This window comes from Marmota marmota, unplaced genomic scaffold, assembly GCF_001458135.2.
Source record: "Marmota marmota marmota unplaced genomic scaffold, marMar, whole genome shotgun sequence".
Classification (NCBI taxonomy): Eukaryota; Metazoa; Chordata; class Mammalia; order Rodentia; family Sciuridae; genus Marmota; species Marmota marmota.
This window is the reverse complement of record NW_025999932.1, coordinates 38182628-38203257: the sequence shown is the minus strand read 5'-3', so window position 1 is coordinate 38203257 and position 20630 is coordinate 38182628. Positions and strand designations below refer to the sequence as shown.

The window sequence follows — 20630 nt, the reverse complement described above, 5'->3', positions numbered from 1 at the left end:
GTGCTAAAAAGCCAGAAAAGTCATTCTCCCCGCTCCCCGTCAAAAGCTGTTTCTGTAGTTAGTAAGTTGTCACGCTGTTTTGGACAGGAGGCAAATTACTGTAAATTAACAGCTTCTGAGGAATTTCTAAAAAATCTTAAGCTTGAGGACTCTTAAAGGAACAGTCTTCCAGTAGTTGGGATGCAAGGTTTAGATACATGTTTTAGCCGGAGACATGAAGCCAGGGTTAAACTTTTGGAGTCTTTGTGCTGTGCCTTTATAACAGTACCCAGTGATGTTCTTTCCATCAGGGTCTAAGGGCTTTTTTTCTGTTGTCTTTTCCAAAACAACAAAAGTCTCGGGTTCAGATCACACAGAGGCTGCTTAGGGGGCTATTTTGAAACTAGAGCTTCCTGGCAATCTTCCCCTCAGATTGTAACAGGACAGAATCGAGGACTAGAAGCAATCCTGAATACACGGGGCAGCCTCTTCTGTCCCAGAAGGAGATAATGTGCTTGACCTGCAGGAGGCTGAGCTCACCGCGGTCAGGCCAATGGAATCCAGTGGCCCTTGGTCATTTGAGGGCTTTTGAATTCCTTTAGTCCTCATCACTTTTTGTGGTGTTTGTTGATGATAAGGACAGAGAAGTTTCCATGTAGAAGGTAAAACTTCACTGTTATTTACTAATTATACCAGTGAAATATGTGTCTGCCTCTCTTCCTGGAGAGGAGAGCTGGGATTTCCCAAATTGGGAAAACAAAATGAAACAAAAGTTTTATACCATCATAGACATGGTGCTCCAGCAAAGAAAAGCCTTAGTACATTCTGAGAATGTTAGAGTCTGTAAACAAGTCAAAATAACACCTGGCATTTTGCCAGGGGAATGTTAGAGTTTGTAAACAAGTCTGGATGGTGCCTGGCAAAATGCCAGAGGGAGTGGTTTGAGAAGTAACAAAAACAAGCCATTAAGTGTGGAGATTCCTGATTGGTTGACTGATGTATCTAGTTTATGCTAATTAGATAAGCTGTGTGGAATGTATAAATACTGCTCCTGTCCTGCAATAAACGGCTTCCACTCCTGCTGTATCAACTTACACAAGTTATTCGTCACCCCCCGGTTATTTTGCTGCAGCCGGACTGCGGCATGAGAATAGACGACAATAACCAGAACATCTTCATAGGCCTGTAGGAGAAGTTCAAAGTGGTCTCCAGCCGTGGGTCATCACATTTTACTTCTCTAGCCTTAGCATGATTGTGCCAATCTGGGCAGGGCATGCATTGGGACATCCTTGGAAATACCCTTTAATCATCCCTTGGATGTTGGTTTAAGATCATTGTCAGTTTATCTCTGCTCTTGTAGTAATATCATGAAGAAGCTTTGCTAAACTTTATTTTCATTATAGCTCTCTCCCTAGGTAATGGCAAGTCGCTCAAGGTTTCTTATCCATCGTCTATTTTAGAGAGGTTTTTCTTTCTTTTTTTTTTTTTTTTAGTCTCAGGAGATCTTTTTATTTCTAAAGTGTTTTGAATGCATGGACTGACTCATCTAAATTCACGTACCTTAAATAAATATAAGTATGTTTCCTTTTATCTTTTGTCAGCTGGCAGGTCTGTGGGAGGGCAATTGATTTAGCCATTGGAACTTATTTTATTTATAGGAAAAGCTGCATTTCAAGGGAAACGTCAACAATAGCATAACCTACATGACAATTCCTAGCTTTTGTGTTTTAGTATGAACCAACATCAAAGTTAAGTCAGAGGTATCCAAAGAGACTCTAGAAGTTTCCTGTAAGATATGGATAGTTCCCTCACAGAGGTACCCAATCATAGGCACATTTTTCTACAGATGAGGAAAGGAGGATCACTGGGTTTAGAGTGTTGGCAATGCATGCTGATGTTTCATGAATAATAAAACTTCATGAGAGATTGGGTGACTAAGCAATCCAGAATTATCTTTCTTTTACTTTTTTCCCTACTGGAGGTTGGACTCAGGACATTCTACCACTGAGCTACATCCCCAACCCTTTAATTTTATACATATATATAATTTATTATATTAATATTATACATAATATTAATATAATAAATATATTTTATTATATAAAATATTATATATATATATATATATATATATATAATTTTTTTTAGATAGGATTTTGCTAAGTTGCCCAGGCAGGCTTTGAACTTGTGATTCTCTTGCCTCAACTTCTTGAGTGTCTAGGATTATAGGCATGTGCCACTGCACCCAGCTTGTAATAGTTTAATACTTTTAAATGTCAAAGGATATTTAGATTTCTAATTGTTCCCTTTGTCCTTTTTGTCATAGGGTAAAGAAGAAAATCTTTGTTAGTGACCATTGTAATAAACTCAAAGATAGTTAAGGCTCCAAATAGCTTGATTATTCCAATTTGAGGCCCTGAATTTGTGAATAAAAGAATCAAGAATAGTTTCTCGAGGACACAGATACAAGGCATATATATCTAGGGTCAAGAAATAACTATAGGCAACATTGTGAAAACACAGAGTTAACAATAGTTAACAGGAATTTTTATTTTTGTTAAAACAAGAAATCTTTTTAAAAATTATTTAAAACTATGTCAAAAGGATTGAAAGTTAACAATATTTTATGTTGCAAAGAAACCTTTATTCACACGGACATAAAAACTTAATCATTTTATATTTTAAAAGACCCAAATTCTAATTTTACTTTTTGTACATTATTCATTAATAATCTGTAATAAAGACTCTATTAACATGCCTTTACATGTATCAATTTAGGCACACACAAATATATAAGTAAACAAATAAATAATGAATTTGAAGTGTTAACTACAGCTTTTAAATTAAATCTACTAAATAAATCAATGTGTGTCATATTAAATTTACTATCTCTATAAATAGTTTCAACTTTACTAACGTTCCTAATTAACCAGAAAATCATATTCATTATCCTGTATGTATATTTGTATTTCTTTATATATTAGTCACCTTTCCATTACTATAATAAAATACTTAAGGCAATTAGCTTATAATAAGAGAAAAGATTTATTTTGGTGGTTCCAGTCCATGATTAAATGGCTGATTTGGGTCTCAGAATATTAAGAGAGGAGTACATGGTAGAGCGAATTGCTCATCTCATTAGCCAGTAAGGGGAAAAAAAAAAAAAAAGGAAGAGGAGATCAGGGTTTCCAATCCCCTTCCAAGGGCTCATCCCCTGCGACTTAAGGATCCTCCACTAGTCCCTATCTCCTAAAAGTCTGTGGCACCTCTCAATAGCCCCACCCTGTGGAACAAGACCATGAACCTTTGGGGGTTACTATCCATATTCAAATCATAGCACTCTGAATTAACCATTTATATTAATAATCATCTTTCACCCAAGTTGTCAACCTTCCTTTTCTATACACACAGAGAGAAATGGTTTAGATGATGTCTAGTAACATTTATTTCATACAATTTAAGCAATTTTGATGTATAAACATGTACTATCATTCAAAGGCTTCTGCTTATTTTGTTAGTCTATTGCCATTAAAAAAAATAAAGTTAAAAACGATCTTAATAATCAGTATTTGTATCTTTTCCTTATTTAGAAATCACCTAGGCAAACTTTTTAATTAACCCTTTGTCTAAAACCTTAAAGTTAGTTAAGGATCAGGAAATAGAATTTTAGCTAACACATTAAATCCTCATGACTTATCACATTGTAAGAATTTCATAAAATTAAACCTTTGAAAGGGCATTCATTAGTATTAATATAATTTTTATATGTATAATATTAGTTTTAAATAAGTTATGAAAATAGTAGAAGCATACGACCAATGTAGGAAATCCAGTTTAATCAAAAGAATTTCAACCCTGGCCTTGTCCAAATCAAAATACTGTGCTGTTATTAATTTTCATAGTAAGGTAATTTTCTGAAGACTGTGACTCATGGCAAAAAATTATACTTCTTTTAACTTGAAGATCATGCTTTTTTTTTTTTTCTTTTCTTACAATAATGAAGACTCTCATGCAAATATACTTTCAAGCTCCACAGAAAGATACAAAGTTTAATAACTCTTTTTTTTTTCCAGAGATTTTGACTGGTTATCTGGATCTTCTAAGAATGTGCACATAAAAAGTGAAGGACTCTTGGGTAAGGTGACCATTAATTTCCTAGGACAGGAGAACAGAGGGGAAGCGGAATAGAGAAAAAGAGGAGACTGCTTCAGATGAAAAAGAAAATTAGCACTGAAAAAGCCTAATTAGGCGCCCTCCGAAAAGAGAGGGAATAAAGTTATCTAGAGAAGAGCAAATTACAAAGATAACACACAAAAAAACTTGTATTAAAAATGATTTAAGGGGCTGGGGTTGTGGCTCAGAGGTAGAGCGCTCACCTAGCATGCATGAGACACTGGGTTCCATCCTCTGCACCACGAAAAGATAGAATAAAGGTATTGTGTCCACCTACAACTAAAAAATAAATATTTTTCAAAAATGATTTAGGTCTTTGGCAACTTTACCAATTAACATAATTGAAAAGTCAGCACTTAATAATCCCCAAAGAAGGGACATAAAGGGCGGCTACTGTGTCTCCAACTCTAAACAAAACAATCTCTCAGAAAAAAAGAAAAAGGAAAAAAAAAAGAATATCTCTTGGTAAACAAGACAATCTTCTCATGAAGATCTCTTCACTTTTTGTTTGAAAGTGTCCCTCATGTAAATAGTCTATATCAGGGTCCCCCGAAGTAGCCGTTGCAATTTCAGATTGTCACTGGTGAAATTGTACCCATCAGAGGGACATAACCACGTAGACCCGGGTTACAGGGAGGAAGCTGAAGGCAGAGGTGTCTGGCCTGGAGGAGGGCAGTTTCCGGTTGAGCAGAGCCCACTAACGCTGCAGTGGATTGTAAAGGTGGCTCCTGTTGGACTTTGTGTCTCTAGAATTTGGGCAAAGGTCACTTGTCTCCAATCAGGGCTAAAAAAAAATGAAATAAAGTAGTTCTCACAGTCACAAAGATAAGGCAGAGGAAGTTCTTAAAGTTTTGAAATGATGACACAAAGTTTATCCAAAGGACAGTTTGTGCAAAGAATGCTGAACTCCCAGCCCAGGGGTCAGATGGACGGCAGACTTAGGGGGCTTCTGCTTGGCCATTCCTTATAGATTTTTTCCTCTTACTGACAAACAACATTCAGGACAATAGATCATAAAAGAGATGCTAGAAGCTAGAAAACAAACTTTCCAACTTATCAGATTTACAAGTCCAATCATAACTAAAACCTTCAGAAGATTTATTCCTAGGAGAGAAAGATGAACACTCCGCTGAAGGTTCTCACAAACTGTTAGCTCTCCTTTCAGGGTGAACTTCTCTCAGCCATGGGCAGGGGTCTCAGGGGTATGCTGGAGGGGAGGGCACTTGTTCCAGGCAGCAAGGACTTCAGGTGGATCTTGGTGAAACTCTATTCCTGTCACTGTTCCCCAGCCTGGGACCCCTGACACACACTTGTAATTGAATAAGCCGCCTTCCTTACTAATTGAGGTGGGGCCCCTGAGGGTCTTCTCCCACTTTCCTGAGATTATTTCTGCAGCTATGGAGTGTGGACAGGTTGCAGGGGTGAGGGGGAGGGGGGAGGACCTTATGGATCTAACAAAAGAATTATGGAGCAGTTCTTTTGAGATGAAATTCTGTAACCATCCCAGGATATTCGGTTCAAACCACACTTAAACTTTTAATTTTAGTTAATCTTTTCTTTTTGAGATAATTACATATTCCTATACAGGCGTAAGAAATAACACAGAAATCCCTTGTACCCTTTTTCCCTGTGGTAACTTCTTGTAAAACTATAGTATAATATCACAAACAGGATATTGACTTTAATACAATTAATGATACATAATAGTTCCACTACTATAAAGATTTCTCAAATTGCCCTTTTATACCTACATCTACTTTCTTCCTACCCTTGCTGCTTTCTTAATTCCTGGCAACTACTGATCTAATCTTCTCATTTCTATAATTTTGTCATTCCAAGTGTGTTATATAAATGGACTCATACTGCAGGTGATCTTTTGAGATTGTTTGTTTTTTCATGCAACACAATTCCCTGGAGATTTATCCTAGTTATTTTATGTATCAATAGTTCTCTTTCATTGCTGAGTAATACTCCATGGTATATATGTACCACAGTTTGTCTAACCATTGAAGGATAGCTGGGTATTTCAACTTTGGGGCTACTACACATAAAGCTGCTGTAATCACTCATAGACAGGTTTTCTTTTGAAAAAGAAAGTAAGTTTCACTTCCCTGGTGTAAATGCCTGGGACACAATTATCGGATTATATGGCAGTTGCATGTTTAGTTATAAAGAAATTGCTGAAATTGTTTTCCAAAATGACTGTATGTATCATTTTACATTATCACCAGTGATACATGAGTGATCCAGTTTCTTTGTAAATGGTGATGTCACTATTTTACATGTTAGCCATTCTAACAGGTTCATAGTGATATTTCATTGTGATTTTAATTTACATTTCCCTAAGGTTTAGTGATATCAATCAATCGTTCATGTGCTTGTCTGTTATGTGTATATTCTCTGAAATGTCCCCTTATGTCTTTTGTACATTTTCTAATCATATTTGGGGGAGGGGTGCTGGGGATCAAACCCAGGGCCTTGTGCATACAAGGCAAACACTCTATCAACTGAGCTATATCCCCAGCCCTCTAATGGTATTTTTAACTGTTAAGTTTTGAGAGTTCTTCATATATTCCTTTGTTAAATATGCAGTTTGCAAATATTCTCATACCATCTGTAGCTTGTGCTTGTGTCCCTTAATAAGACTTTTTTGTAGAGCAAAAAGTTTTCATCTTGATGAAGTCCAATTTGTTGATTTTTCTGTTTTTGGTTCTGCCTAGCTCTAGATTCCAAAGATTTTCTCCTGTTTTTTTCCTAAATATTTTATAATTTTACATTTTGTGTTAAGTTCATGTTTCATCTTAATTAATGTTTGTTTAAGGTGTGAGGTTTAGTTCAAGGTTTATACTTTTGCTCACGGGCATCCTATTGCTCGGCATCTTTGAAAGACTCTTTTCTCCAGTTAATTGCCTTTTTCATCTTTGTCAAAAATCACTTGGGCATATTTGTGTAAGTGTATCTCTGGGATTTCTATTCTGTTCTATTGATCTTCTTGTCTGTTCTTCAGCCGGTACCACATAGTCTTGATTACTGTAGCTATAAAATAAGTCTTAAAATTAGGTAAATGGATTATTCCTGCTTTATTCTTTTTAAAATGTTTTAGTTATGCTAGTTCCTTTGCCTTTCCATGCAAATTTTAGAATAATCTTGTTCATTTCTAAAAAAAAAAAATCTAACTTTTTATTGAGATGAGATGAGAATTTTATTGAGATGTTCATTAATTCTTTCCATCAATTTGGAGAAGGCTGACAATATTTATGCTGTTGAGTCTTCCAATCCATGAACAGGGCTGTTTCTCTGTTCCTTTAGAACTTTGTTTTCTTTCATCAGCATTTTGTAGTTTTCAGCAGGAAAGTCCTGTACAAGTCTTGTTAGAGTCATACCTAAGCATTTCATCTGGTTTTTGAGTGAGTATAAAGGGATTGCATTTGTGGGCTGGGGTTGTGGCTCAGTGGCAGAGCACATGCCTAGCATGTGTGCTGCACTGGGTTCTATTCTCAGCACCACATAAGAATAAATAAATAAAATAAAGGTCCATTGACAATGAAAAAAATATTTTTTAAAAAAGGGATTGCATTTGTAATTTTAGTGGGTCTACGTGTTCCCTTTTGATATTATGGGAAGATAATTAATTTTTGTATGTTTCTCTTGTATTCTACAATTTCGCTGCATTCACATATTAGTTCTAGAAGGTGTGTGTGCATACATGTGTGTGTGTGTGTGTGTGTATGCATGTGTTTTGCAGATAGATCCCTTGATATTTTCTATATATACAATTATGTCATCTGAAACTAGAGGGTATTGTGTTTCTTCCTTTCTGATCTGTGTGATATTTATCTCTTTTTTGCCTTATTTCACCAGTTAGAATTTACAGCACTATATTGAATAAGAGCAGTGAGACTGAACATCCTTGTATTGTTCCTAATCTGAGGGGAAGGCTTCAGTCTTTTTCCATTACCTGTAGGATTTTCATATATATATTTTTTTCTCAAGTTGAGGAAATTCTTCTCTATTACTCTGTTTCTAAGGGATTTGATCATGAATGTTGTCATATGCTTTTCGTATTAATTTATGTGATCAATGTGGTTTTTCTTCTTTAGTCAGTTAGTATGGACTACTTGACTATTTTTGAATATCAAATCAGTTTTGTATCCATGGAATAAATCCCAATTGGTCGTGGTATATAATTCTTTTTACACTGTGATAGATTTTATTTATTAATATTTTGCTAAGTGTATGTTGCATCTATATTCATAGAGGATATTGACCTGTAGGTTTTGTTTTGTTTTGTCTTATTTTATGTTGTCTTTGTGTGGTTTTGGTATCAGAGTAGTAATGACTTCATAAGATAAATAGAAAGCATACTCTTTCATACAAATTTTAGAATAATCTTGGTTTTTTTCTATTTTCTGGAAGAGAAAGTGTGTAATTGATGTTAATTCTTACTTAAATAGTTGATAGAGTTCTTTTGTGAAATCATCTGGATCTAGAGATTTCTTTTTTGAGAATATTAAAGTAAACATTTTTAATTCCCTTAATAGTTATTGAGCTATTCAAATCACTGATTTAACATTGGGTAAGCTGGGACACTTTATATTTTAAGAGGAATTAGTCCATCTCCATTAGTCCATGGACTAATTCCTCCTAAAATACAAAGTGTCGAATTATATCTATAGAGTTGTTCATAGTATTCTGTTGTGATTCTTTCTTTGTCTCAGATTCGTTTAGTGATATCTCTTGTTTCATATAATGGTAATTTGTTGTTGCTCTATTTTTTACAGACTTTCTAGAGGTTTGCCAATTGTATTGATCTTTAAAATAACCCTCATTTCATTGATTTCTCTCTATTTTTGTTTCTAATTTCATGACTTCTACTCTTTATTTCCTCCTTCCTTGGATTTGTTTTGTTGGTGGTAGTTTTTGGGGTTTTTTTTTTTTTTTTGGTTTTTTTATGGCTTTATTTTTAGTTTTTTTTTTGTTTTGTTTTGTTTTTGGTACCAGAGATTGAACCCAGGAGTGCTTAACCACTGAACCACATCCTCATCCCTTTATCTTTTTATGTTTTATTTTGAGACAGGCACTCACTATGTTGCTCAGGGCCTTGCTAAGTTGCTGAGGCTGGCTTGAAGTGGAACTTACCTTATTGATTTGAGACTTTTTTATTTTATAATATATACATTTAGTATTATATACTTTCCTCTTAATATCACTTTTACTGTCTTACAAATTTTGTTATACTTTCATTTTTATTCAGTTAAATATATTATTTAGCTTCCCTTGAGATTTCCTGCAAAAGAAAGAAATTAAAGGGATATGAATAGAAAAAAAAAAGAGCTCAAACTATTTCCATTTGCCTTGAGACTTTCTCTTTGACCCAGGAATTATTTAGAATTTTCTTTTTAGTTTCCAGGTGTTGATAGATTTTCCTCCTTTCTGCTGTTGGTTTCTAGCTTGATTCCATTGTGGTTAGAGGACCCATTCTGTATGATTTCAATTTCTTTAAACCTGTTGAGATTTGCTTTGTATCCTGAGATGTGGCTTATCTTGGTGTATGTTCTGTGGTCACTTGAAGAGAATGTGCATCCTGCTCTTGTTGGATGACGTGTTCTCTAAGTGTCAAATAAATTCTGTTGGTTAGGGGTGTTTTCGGTTTTTCTGTATTCTTGCTGAGTTTTTGTCTATTTTCTCTATCCATTGTTCAGTGAGGGCCTTGAGGTCACCAACTGTAATTGTGGATTTATTCAATTCTCCTTTCTTTTTTTTTTTTAATTTTTTATTGTTGGCTGTTCAAAACATTACATAATTCTTGATATATCATATTTCACACTTTGATTCAAGTGGGTTATGAGCTCCCATTTTTACCCCAAATACAGATTGCAGAATCACATCAGTTACACATCCATTGATTTACATATTGCCATACTAGTGTCAATTCTCCTTTCAATTCTGCCAGCTTTTGCTCCACATATCTTGCAATTCTTGTTTGACTAATACCCTTTTGGAACTTGTGAGTCTTCTTGGTAGACAATGCTCTTATCTTTATATAATGCTCCTCTTTGTCTCTGATAACTTGCTTTGCTCTGTAGTTCACTTTATCTTACACTGATAGAGCCATTCCTAACTTTCTTTGATTTGAATGACATGTATTTTCCTTTCCTGTTACTTTCAACCTGCCAATACCGCTATTTGAGGTGAATTTCTTGTAGAGAGTAGATAGTTGGGTCATATTTTTTATAATCCAGTCAGCCAATCTCTCTTTTAATTGGTATACTTAGACCATTTATATTTAATGTAACTATTGGATATTGGGGATAAATTTGCCATTTTTTTTCTGTTTTCTGTTTGTCTCATCTTTTCCCTGCCTTCATGTTGGTTATTTGAAATATTTTGTAATTCCTTTTTTATTTTTCTGTAGGGTTTTTGAGTACATCTCTTCGTATAGCTTTTTTCTTGATGACCTACTTGTCTCATTATGCAAACATTACTCATCACAGTCTATTAGCACCATAATTTTATCCATTCAAATGTGCCGCAGTCTGGCTGGGCACAAATCACGAGCCACTGAAGCAGGAACAAACTTTATTTTTAAACTGCAGGAAAACACTTCACACAGCTCCCGGGGAATCCTCCCGAACGCCACGAGGCTTCTCCAGAAACCCCCAGCCGGAAAATCTCTCTCGGAAATCCCTCCTCCTGCACTTCCCCAACCAATGGGAACTCTCGGGGAATCCCCGGAAATCCCCACGAGAACTCCAAAATAGTGCGAGAACTCAAAAGTTGCGGCAGAGGCGGATAGTAATGCCTCGCCTGTCAATCAATACTGTTGGCAAAATGCCAGGGGCCATACAGACTCGGCCGTGGCTCTCAGCACAAATGAAGTGAGGAAACTTGACCTTCCTTTATGTCTCTTTAGTCTTCCTCATGGATAATATAGTTATCTTAAATAATTCCTCTACATCCATATAAAACCCCATCGGAGTGTATTAAGAAGGGAAGTCTACTTTTTCTGATTGCTCTAAGTTTTATTCTTGTTTTTAATTCCCTCCTGTTTAAAGGGCTACCTTTACCCTTTCTTTTATTGTAGTTCTGGTGGTTAAAAAGCAAACAAATAAACAAAACAAATCCCTTAGTTTTCTCGCCATCTGAGAAGTCTTTATCTCCCCTTTATGCCTGAGGGATATTTTTGCTTGATAGAGAATTCTAGTCTGGAAGGTCTTTTAAGCACTTGAGAAATGCCATGCCATTTCCCTTTGCCTCCCACGAGTTCTGATGAGGAATCTGCTGTCCAGGGGATTCAGGCTGCAGTATCGCAGGAAGGCACTCATACCAACATGAGCACGAGGCCAAAAGTTCCCCAAGTTGGAGGCTCCAGCCAAATAATGGTTATTCTCTATATTATACATTAGGAAACTTATCATGAAATATAATACAGCCTATTGTAAAGACATACCAATATTTTTCAATTTGAGATTCAAGGAAAATCTACTATTTCTCTCTATTTCATTACATTTCTCTACTATTTCATCACAACCCGGAAAGATGTAATCGATGAGCAAGAAGGAAAAAGAAAATGCCTAAAGTAACTTTTTGTGTATGTTCCTTTTTAACACAGCTGGGAGAGAAAACTCATGTCCTGGCTTCTGTCCAGCTCCACATCAGAAATGGCATCAAATGAAACCCAGGACATGGGGAACTGCACGACTGAAACCTTCAAGAGACAATTTTACCCCATCACCTACCTAATCATATTTGTCTGGGGATCCTTGGGAAATGGCTTGTCCATATATGTTTTCCTGCAGACTTATAAGAAATCCTCATCTGTGAATGTCTTCATGCTCAACCTGGCCATTTCCGATCTCCTGTTCACAAGTACTCTGCCCTTCAGGGCTGACTACTATTTCAGAGGCTCCAACTGGATATTTGGGGACCTGACCTGCAGAATCATGTCATACTCCTTATACGTCAACATGTACACCAGCATTTATTTCCTGACTGTGCTCAGCGTTGTGCGTTTCCTGGCCACCGTTCACCCCTTCCGGCTTCTCCATGTCACCAGCTTCAGGACGGCTTGGATCCTCTGTGGGATCATATGGCTCTTTATCATGATTGCCTCAGGAATGCTGCTGAAGAGAGGCTCCGAGCCAAAGGGCGAGCTCATATCATGCTTGGATCTGGATCCAAAAAAAATTAACAATCTGCTGATCATGAACTACGTTGCCTTGGTGGTGGGCTTCCTGCTGCCGTTCTTCACACTCACCATCTCTTATCTGCTGATCATCCGAGTCCTGTCGAAGGTGAAGCTCTCGGAATTGGGTCTGCGGGCTTCTCACAGGAAGGCTATGATCACCATCATCATCACCTTGATCATCTTCCTCCTGTGTTTCCTGCCTTATCACTCGCTGAGGACCCTCCACCTGGTCACCTGGGATGAGAAGGTGTGCAGGGACGGGCTGCACAAAGCCGTGGTCATCACATTGGCCTTGGCGGCAGCCAACACCTGCTTCAATCCTTTCCTCTATTACTTTGCTGGGGAGAATTTCAAGGATAAATTAAGGGCTGTGTTCAGAAAAGAACACCTACAGAGGGCAACGACAAAGTGCAGCTCTCCTGTTTGTGCGTGGCTGAAAATGGAAACGAGGGTGTAAGGTCCTTAGATGAGGCTCCTTCACGTACCATTGTGTCCACCTTCATTCACTCAGCATCCAGATGACATTGTCATTACGTCACTCTTGACAAATGTGATGTCCATGTCTTATTAACCATGACCTTTGTTAATAAGACCTACTTAGGACATTTCATTGGGTGTAGTTTCAGTGGCTGAGTCTAAACGATGTAGGAGGAGAAACCCCCTAGTAGAGTCTTAAATGCTGAAATCTCAGACTGGGGGGAAAATGTCAAGCACAGTGGAGCCTGCTTTCCATCAGATTCTGTATCCAGATCTCTGGCCCATCAGGCATTCTACATTCTTAATTTTAAAACATCTCTAACTTCCCCAGCATATCCAGCTCCCCATCCCTATAAATCTTGGAGATACAGCCCATTACAAATATACCAGAGGCCCCAGAACATCACAAGTGCATCCCCAGAGAAGAAGTGCATCCTAAAATTCAGGCAGAGGCTGGGTATGGTGGGGCATGCCTGTAATCCCAGTGGCTCCACAGGCTGAGGCAGGAGGATTGTGAGTTCAAAGCCAGCCTCAGTAACTTAATAAGGCATTTAGCAACTCAGCGAGACCCTGTCTCTAAATAAAATAGAAAAAGGTCTGGGGATGTGGGTCAGTGGTTAAGCATCCCTGGGTTCAATCCTGGGTACCAGAGGGGGGAGAAAAAAAGAATTCAGGCAAAGATATTGTGAAGAGAAAGGATGCCCTGTAATAAAGCAATTACCAAGGCCCCAAACAAGGACAGTGGGAGAGAAGCAGGGGGAAGAATTGAGGTCAGAGAGGGGAAAGAGGAATTTCATTTTGCCCTGGGAGAAGGGTTCTTGCACAATGAAGGCACAAGGAATGTTTCCCTTGCCTCTTTCTTGCTCTGGGGTTAGGAAGGACAGGAGGAGTAGGAGGGGGAGCCGGGGCACTATGTAGAGGGTGGAGAAATTAGGCATGGAACAGGCGAGAAGGCAGGGTCATGGACACTATCTGTTTTACTTTGAGACCTGGGTTTGGACTGATGTCACTGCAATCACTACTCCCGCTGTGGGTTCCCTGGGATGGGAGCCAAAGTAAAGGAGGTGATGCTAAGGGTTTGGATTGCGCACTCAGGGAAAGGGAGGAGTGGAAAGCCAGGTGCAAAGGCTGCTGCACCCCTGAAGTCCTGTTTATGCTTCAGCAGGACATGAGCAGAGAGTGGAAACTAAAGCACCGGACGTGGGAGGAGATCCTTTCTGTCCACAGAAACCAGGCTAAGGATCCTGCCAACCACTACCAACAACCACTATCAAGGACACTGCACTGCCAACAGCTGAGTGCCCTCCCTGTGCCAGGCAGACTGTGCCAGGCACTTCACATTCATTCCCCTCCCATCTCAACTCTGGAGGAGTTTTCATTTCACAGATGGAGAAATGGGAGCTCAGAGACTTTGAGAAGTGTGCCTCAGTTTAAACAGCTAGTGAGAGTTTAAAAACCTCCCTGCAGAAGGGCTGACCAGGTACTCTACCCACTGGACCCTTGCAAACCTCCAGGGACACTTTTTGGAAGGCTGAATAGGAGCTCCCCTCTCCCACCAGGAATATGCTCCTCCTCATTCTCACAAGAAAATAAAGATTTTTTTTTTCTTTGGAGTTGATCCCTGACACAGTGGAGGGCTGGAGGGAAGTGATGTTCTGAAGCTCTGGAGCGACTAAGACAGCTTTCATGATAAAGTGAGGACCCAGTGCCCTTCCCTTATTTGGCGACCAGAATGATGACAGACAGATGCCTGTCAAGGCAGGACCCTGGGGCTTCTGCTTACAGGGAAACTACACAATCCTAGAAAAAAGGCTGACAGAGGTTGGGAATCCTCTAGCCTCAAAGCTGGACATCTGCTTTGTTTTCTACCTGACTTCAGAGCCTACAATGCAGTGAATCCCTTTCACTCACAAGAGTATCAAATCAACCTGTTATGACATCACCCCTGATTATGAACGGCCATCAGTGACCACTGCACACTTGAGGAAAAGGCCCTCATGTGAAAGACACCAGCAAATAAATGAGAGAGTAGATAGAGGCCTTTTCAGAATGAAAGACCTCAACATTTTTTATCATCCTTGCATTAATTATGATTAAATTTCATTTAATTTATTCATCTATTTGCAAGTTTCATTATTTTTTGTTCTACTCTGCATCTCTGAGATTCATCTGGGATCTTATCTTTTTGCCTAAAGATCTTTCTTCAATAGTTTTTTTTTAACACAGCTTAATAAAATGATGAATTCTCTATTTTTTTTCTTTAGCAAGAAAATATTTTCACTTTATCTTAATTCTGAAATATATATATAACAAATACAAATAACAGTGGAACAACTGGATGTCCATATGAAGAGGCTCAAGAATTTATTGGAACCCTCACCTCACACCATAAACAAAAACCAATTCAAAATTGATGAAAAAATCAATCCAAGATTCTTACAAGGGGATGTAAGTGTAAATTTTTGTGATCTTGTAGTGAGCAATGTTTCTTTTTTTCTTTTCTTTTCTTAATTTATTTTAATTAGTAAGTATATATGATAGCAAAATGCATTTTGACTCATTGTACACAATTGCAGTGAAAAAGAAACTTGATCAGAGAAGGAAAATAACCACAGTACACTACATGGCTCAGCTGTGAATAATAGTTACAAAGTGAGTAATATACATACAGAAATACTGTGATATCATTTTTTTCAGGAAATAGGGGAGATGATGTGCATGTGTGAGAGATGGGTGTAAGAAACCTGAGTTCCCATCTTTCATCAGAGAAAAAGCATCCCAGCTGAAGCTGGGAAATAATAAACAGCTGTACAGTATGTTATTTAGCGATAGGAGGTAAATACCAGAAACAGCAACAAGAAGAATGGACAGAGATTATCTCTGAATAGAAGTTGGGTGTGGGAGAGTGAGGTGGGGATTTTAGATTTCCCTTCTCAGAACTGTTGAACTGTCTGTGAATGTGTGTTGCTGAAATAAAATAAAATAAATTAAGTTAAATTAATTTTAAAATTCAAATGAATTCTTAATTTTTTAAGGAATAAGAACATTGATATGGAAAAGAGAGGGGGCGGGGAGAAGCTTAGTGAATTATTTTTCCCTTTCCCCAAGACTTTTCCTCTTTCCAACCAAGGAGAAGCCTCTGATTTGGTTAAAAAAAAATGTCACCCCTGGGAAAGGAAACAAACCCAGCAGTCTTTATTTAAGAAAGTAAAAGCCAAGAGATTCCAGATCTTTTTGTTTGAGGGACTCAATATCTCCTCAAGCAAACCTACAAATTGCTCAACTGGGAGAAAGGAGTTCTGTTGTGCAAACTTTGGCAGAATTATGATTCTGGAAGGGTGCTTTTTCAATGGGGACCTAAGAAGCAAGTGCCAGTTATATTCTGTAACTATGTTAAATGAACAATTCTCTGTTGTAGATTTCATCATTACAATTTATTCTCAAGTAGAGATGATGTTATACTGGCCAAAAATGGGTTATGAAAGGAGATTGGCAAAGATGATGGCTTTCTTTAAAGAATTCAGTTAAGAATTCAGTTTTCTTTTCTTTTCTTTTTCTTTTTTGGTACCAGGGGTTGAATTCAGGGGAACTTAAACACTATGCCACCTCTCGAGCACTTTTTTGTATTTTATTTTGAGACAGTTGAGACAGGATCTCTCTGAATTCCTTAGGGCCTTGCTAAGTTGCTGGGGCTGGCTTTGCACTTGTGATCCTCCTGCTTCAGCCTCCCAAGTCACTGGGATTACTGGCATGCACCACCGCTACCCAGCTCACTTTTCTTTTTGGAGAAGAGTTTGAAAATAGAGACCCAGCAAGGGAGAATGGGGAGGTGGGGGTAGCCCAAGGCATCTGAAGATGAGAGAGCTTCATTTCAAGTCTTTTCTTCCACAATAGATGGGGCAGCTACTTAGGGCTAAAAAAAGCCACAAGGAGAAATACAATGACAAAGGGCTTATTACAATGTTGATATATATTTTGACACTCTAATAATTAAAGTATAGCACCGGCATAAAGATCCACTGAGAGATGAAAGAAGCACAACCTGAAAACAGAGGCTGATTCACATGGGGAACTAGAAAGGCCTGTGAAAGGTTAGTTGTATGATGTGCTGAGGAGACTGAACTCCAAGCCCAGGAGCCTCCAGACCCCAGCCCCTAAGCCTCTGCATCCCAACTGTGGGGTAGACACAGTGGGGTGTACTGGACATAAAGATGATCTATAGCATGGCTCTGTGGATGGGTGTGGAACTGTGGCTGATGACCAGAGGTCTCCCTGATGAACTGACTCTTGCAGGACCTCAAGTTTTGCATAACCTGCAAGTTAGGGAATATCCAACTGTTGTATGACTTTCAAATTGGGGGACATTTGTAATGCATAAGACTGAATTCCCCATTCGCCTGATGGGACAGGTGCTTAACATCTTGATATTAATTAATGTTCTTGAAATTAAGTATGATTCTATGAAGTCATTTTGACTAGAAGTTTCCACTTATCTTTTATTTACAAGATATTTCATACAAACAAAAATGTGTAAATAAGAATAAAATTGTCACCTCTGTTCTTACTCCCAGGCATGAGAAAAAAAATATTACTAGTACTGTCATAATCATTTCCATATCCCTGATCTCAGAGATCAACATCAGTCTGAATTTCATGCTAATGATTCTTTTGCTTCTATTTACCATTTTATCACAAAAATGTATCCCATGGAAAATATTATTTAGCTTTGTATATTTTTGCATTTTTTAGAAATGGAATAATATAGAAACCATTTTTCCCTCACTCATCTTTATATTTTGAGATTCAGTCAAGGCACTGCTGCTAAGATGACTAGCACAATTTAATTATCCATATTTCTGTTAATGGAGATTTGGGTTATTGTCCATATTTTGCTATTAGGAATGATGCTCCTATGAATATTCTTATACATGTCTCTCTGTGCATGCATATAAAATATTCTCCAGATCTATATTTTCTGGGTATTACTCTTTTCTCAACTGGTTTTACCAATTCATACCTCTGCCAACAGTGTGCGTGAACTCCCATGGGAAGTGTTTGAGATAGTCTGATTTTTTAACCTGTTTAAACCTAGGGGTTTCATGCGACTTTCAAGGAAAGAAAATTTAAGGAGTTAACTGCAAATAAACCCTCACTCACTAAAGGCAATTACAAAGTTTGTACTCTTGGCAAAAGAAAATTGATAACAGGTGGGCAGTCCAAAATGCAAGAAGAAAGAGTGAACAGTGATAAAGATAAATTCAGAATTCCAGGTTGCTAGCCAGGGTCACTCTCCTCTGCAGCTTGTTGCTGTCATTCCTTGAATAGCAAAGGCTAGGATTTACTAAAGTTAGGTCTCTTCCCAAAAGTGTGTGTGCATTTTTCAGATAATAAAATGAATGGAAAATATTATTGATTATTCTTTAGAGAGGAGGATACTGAGTCATAGAGAGGTAACTTGCCAAAATGTACTTGCAATTTTGCAGTTCATAGAACCAGTATTGAAACCTAGCCAATATGTTCCAGAGCTCAGGTTCCTACCAACTACCCTTCACCCTTACACTCTTATCCACCGCACTAAACTGTCATGTGATACTGCCTCACAAATGAGTTTTTTTTTCCTTGATTGTCATTAGGATCTTCTCTCTGTCTTTTGTGTTGTGAAATAGTACCAAGATATGTTGAGGTATAGGTTTCTCTTTTATTAACCTAATTTGGATTCAGTCACGACTAATTCAGTGTAAATCCATTTCTTTTTTCATTTCTATTTTGCATTTTTCAATTTCTATTACAGTTATCTCTCCATATCTGCAGGTTCTGCATCCATGGATTCAACCAACAGCTGATGGAAAAATATTTGAAAAAAATGTCTGTGATAAATACATACAGGTTTTTTCTTGTTGCTATTCTCTAAACAATACAGTATAACAGCTATTTATATAGCATTTACATTGTATAAGGTGTCGTAAATAATCCAAAGATGATTTGAAGTACATGGGAAGAATTGTGTAGGTTATATGCAAATAACTACCCTATTTTATACAAGGGATTTGAACATTCGAAGATTTTAGTGTTGGTGTCGAGTCCTGGAACCAATTCCCCAAGGATAAGGAGAGATGATTGCATTTGACTTTTCATTTCTAGAAATGAATGTCTAACTAATTAAATGTTGTCACTGTGGATTGAACTCAAGGGTGCTTTGTCACAGAGCTATATCCTCGATGCTTTTTATTTTTTAAAGACAGGGTCTCTCTAAGTTGCTGAGGGTCTTGCTAGATTGCTGAGGTTGACCTCAAATTTATAGTCCTTCTGTCTCAGCCTCCCAAGTCACTGGGATTATAGGCCTGGGCCTATAATCTCATAAATGTGCTTATTTTATACTCTGGATCTAATAATTCCACCATGAAGTCTCTAATGGTCTGATTCTACCATCTATCATTTCGCCATCTTTACCCATGGTGATGTGGTATGTTTTGTGATTTTTGAACTATGGGTCCCTGTTCTTTGGAACTTTCTTCGTGAGGATTTTCAAGGCTTATCTCGACTTTCTTTGAGAGAAGTTTTGCATTTATACCTACCATGTTTTTGGTGTTTGGGGATGCATCGGAATGTGATCCTGGGACCACAATAAATCAGATTCCACACTTGTTTTTTTTTAAAAATACCACATCGGAAGTATGAATTCTGGCTATAAATTCTCCCATGATCAAAATTATGATCAAAAAATTTCAGGACAGATGATTTTTTGTCATCACCCAGTGGAGGGAGGGTTCCAGACAGGCAATGTGCATTGCTGTTCCTTTGGGACACAGGTCTGTTTCTCACAGGCCATTATGCTGAGCGTGGAGTCTTCCATTTCATTTTATTCAGGAGGTGTAACAGATCTTGTCCAAAAATGAACACCATCGAGTCCGTCTCGAACTTAAAATTGCACTCTGCTCCTCACATCAGGAAGTACAATCTACAAGGTGAGGTCTTGGGAACTAAAATGGATCAAATTATGTCATATGCATGTGTGAACATGCCTCAGTGGAAGCCATTAATCTGTGTAATAAATATGCATCAATAAAAATTTAAAAAGTAGAATTTAGTTCTGTTCTTTTAAACATGGGCTGGGCTTAATGACTTGTTTGGCCAATAAGATGCAGCAGAAGTGACTTCTGTGTCTAGAACAACAAGCCATGAGGCTTCTGCCTGAGTTTCCTAAAACTGGCTCTTAGGATGCTCCCTCTCGGAATTCAACCACCATTCTGTGAAATGACCAAGCTACCTGGAGAGGTAACGTGAAGACGATTTGGTTGACGTCCCCAGCTGATATCCAGCCAATAGCCAGCACTACGTCCTGTCCTAAGAGTGAACCCTTGCTGGCGGATGGCCAAGCCTTTAGATGACTTCAGCCCCAACCTCCATCTGGCTGCAACCCCACCACATGCTCCATGTGAGGGCTTCCCAGGGAAGCCTTGTCAGCCTTAGAGTAATCTATTGTTGACTGAGACCACTGAGTCGCAGGCTGTTTTGTTACACAGCGGTTCTAGTAGACTTTCATCTTGGGTGGGATCTAGACTTTATCCATCCCTAGGTTTCCCCACCCCATGAAGTCATCAAAATAGCAAGAACTCAAGTTTAGTAGAATTTAGAAAAGCCTCACTGTGAACGTGTATGTTGGCCCTGCCCTTCTCAGGGTTCAAATTTTCACTTTGTTTTCTGTCTCTCTGGAGCTTTCCCTTTATTCTATACTTTATAGTGTAATGCACTTAAAAGTTAAGACTATATAGTTCTTCTCAGGTCCGGATTTGAAGGAATATCATCCTCCACA

General features: G+C 38.0%; 1 protein-coding gene across 3 annotated transcripts in view; it reads left to right on the top strand.

Annotated features, from left to right (window-relative positions):
- The window catches only part of Cysltr2 (cysteinyl leukotriene receptor 2), a 39825-nt gene extending 20355 nt beyond the window's left edge, over positions 1 to 19470 (top strand). The window contains exons 2-4 of one of the 3 annotated variants that reach the window (XM_048800919.1): positions 4053 to 4114; positions 11765 to 12587; positions 13983 to 19470. In XM_048800919.1, the coding sequence (XP_048656876.1) occupies positions 11781 to 12587; positions 13983 to 14270 (1095 nt within the window). In that variant the 5' untranslated portion in view covers positions 4053 to 4114; positions 11765 to 11780 and the 3' untranslated portion in view covers positions 14271 to 19470. Of the gene's footprint in view, positions 1 to 4052; positions 4115 to 11764 lie in introns of all 3 variants that reach the window. The other 2 variants (XM_048800918.1, XM_015484024.2) reach the window with 2 other exon arrangements.
- Positions 19471 to 20630: the final 1160 nt, after the last annotated feature.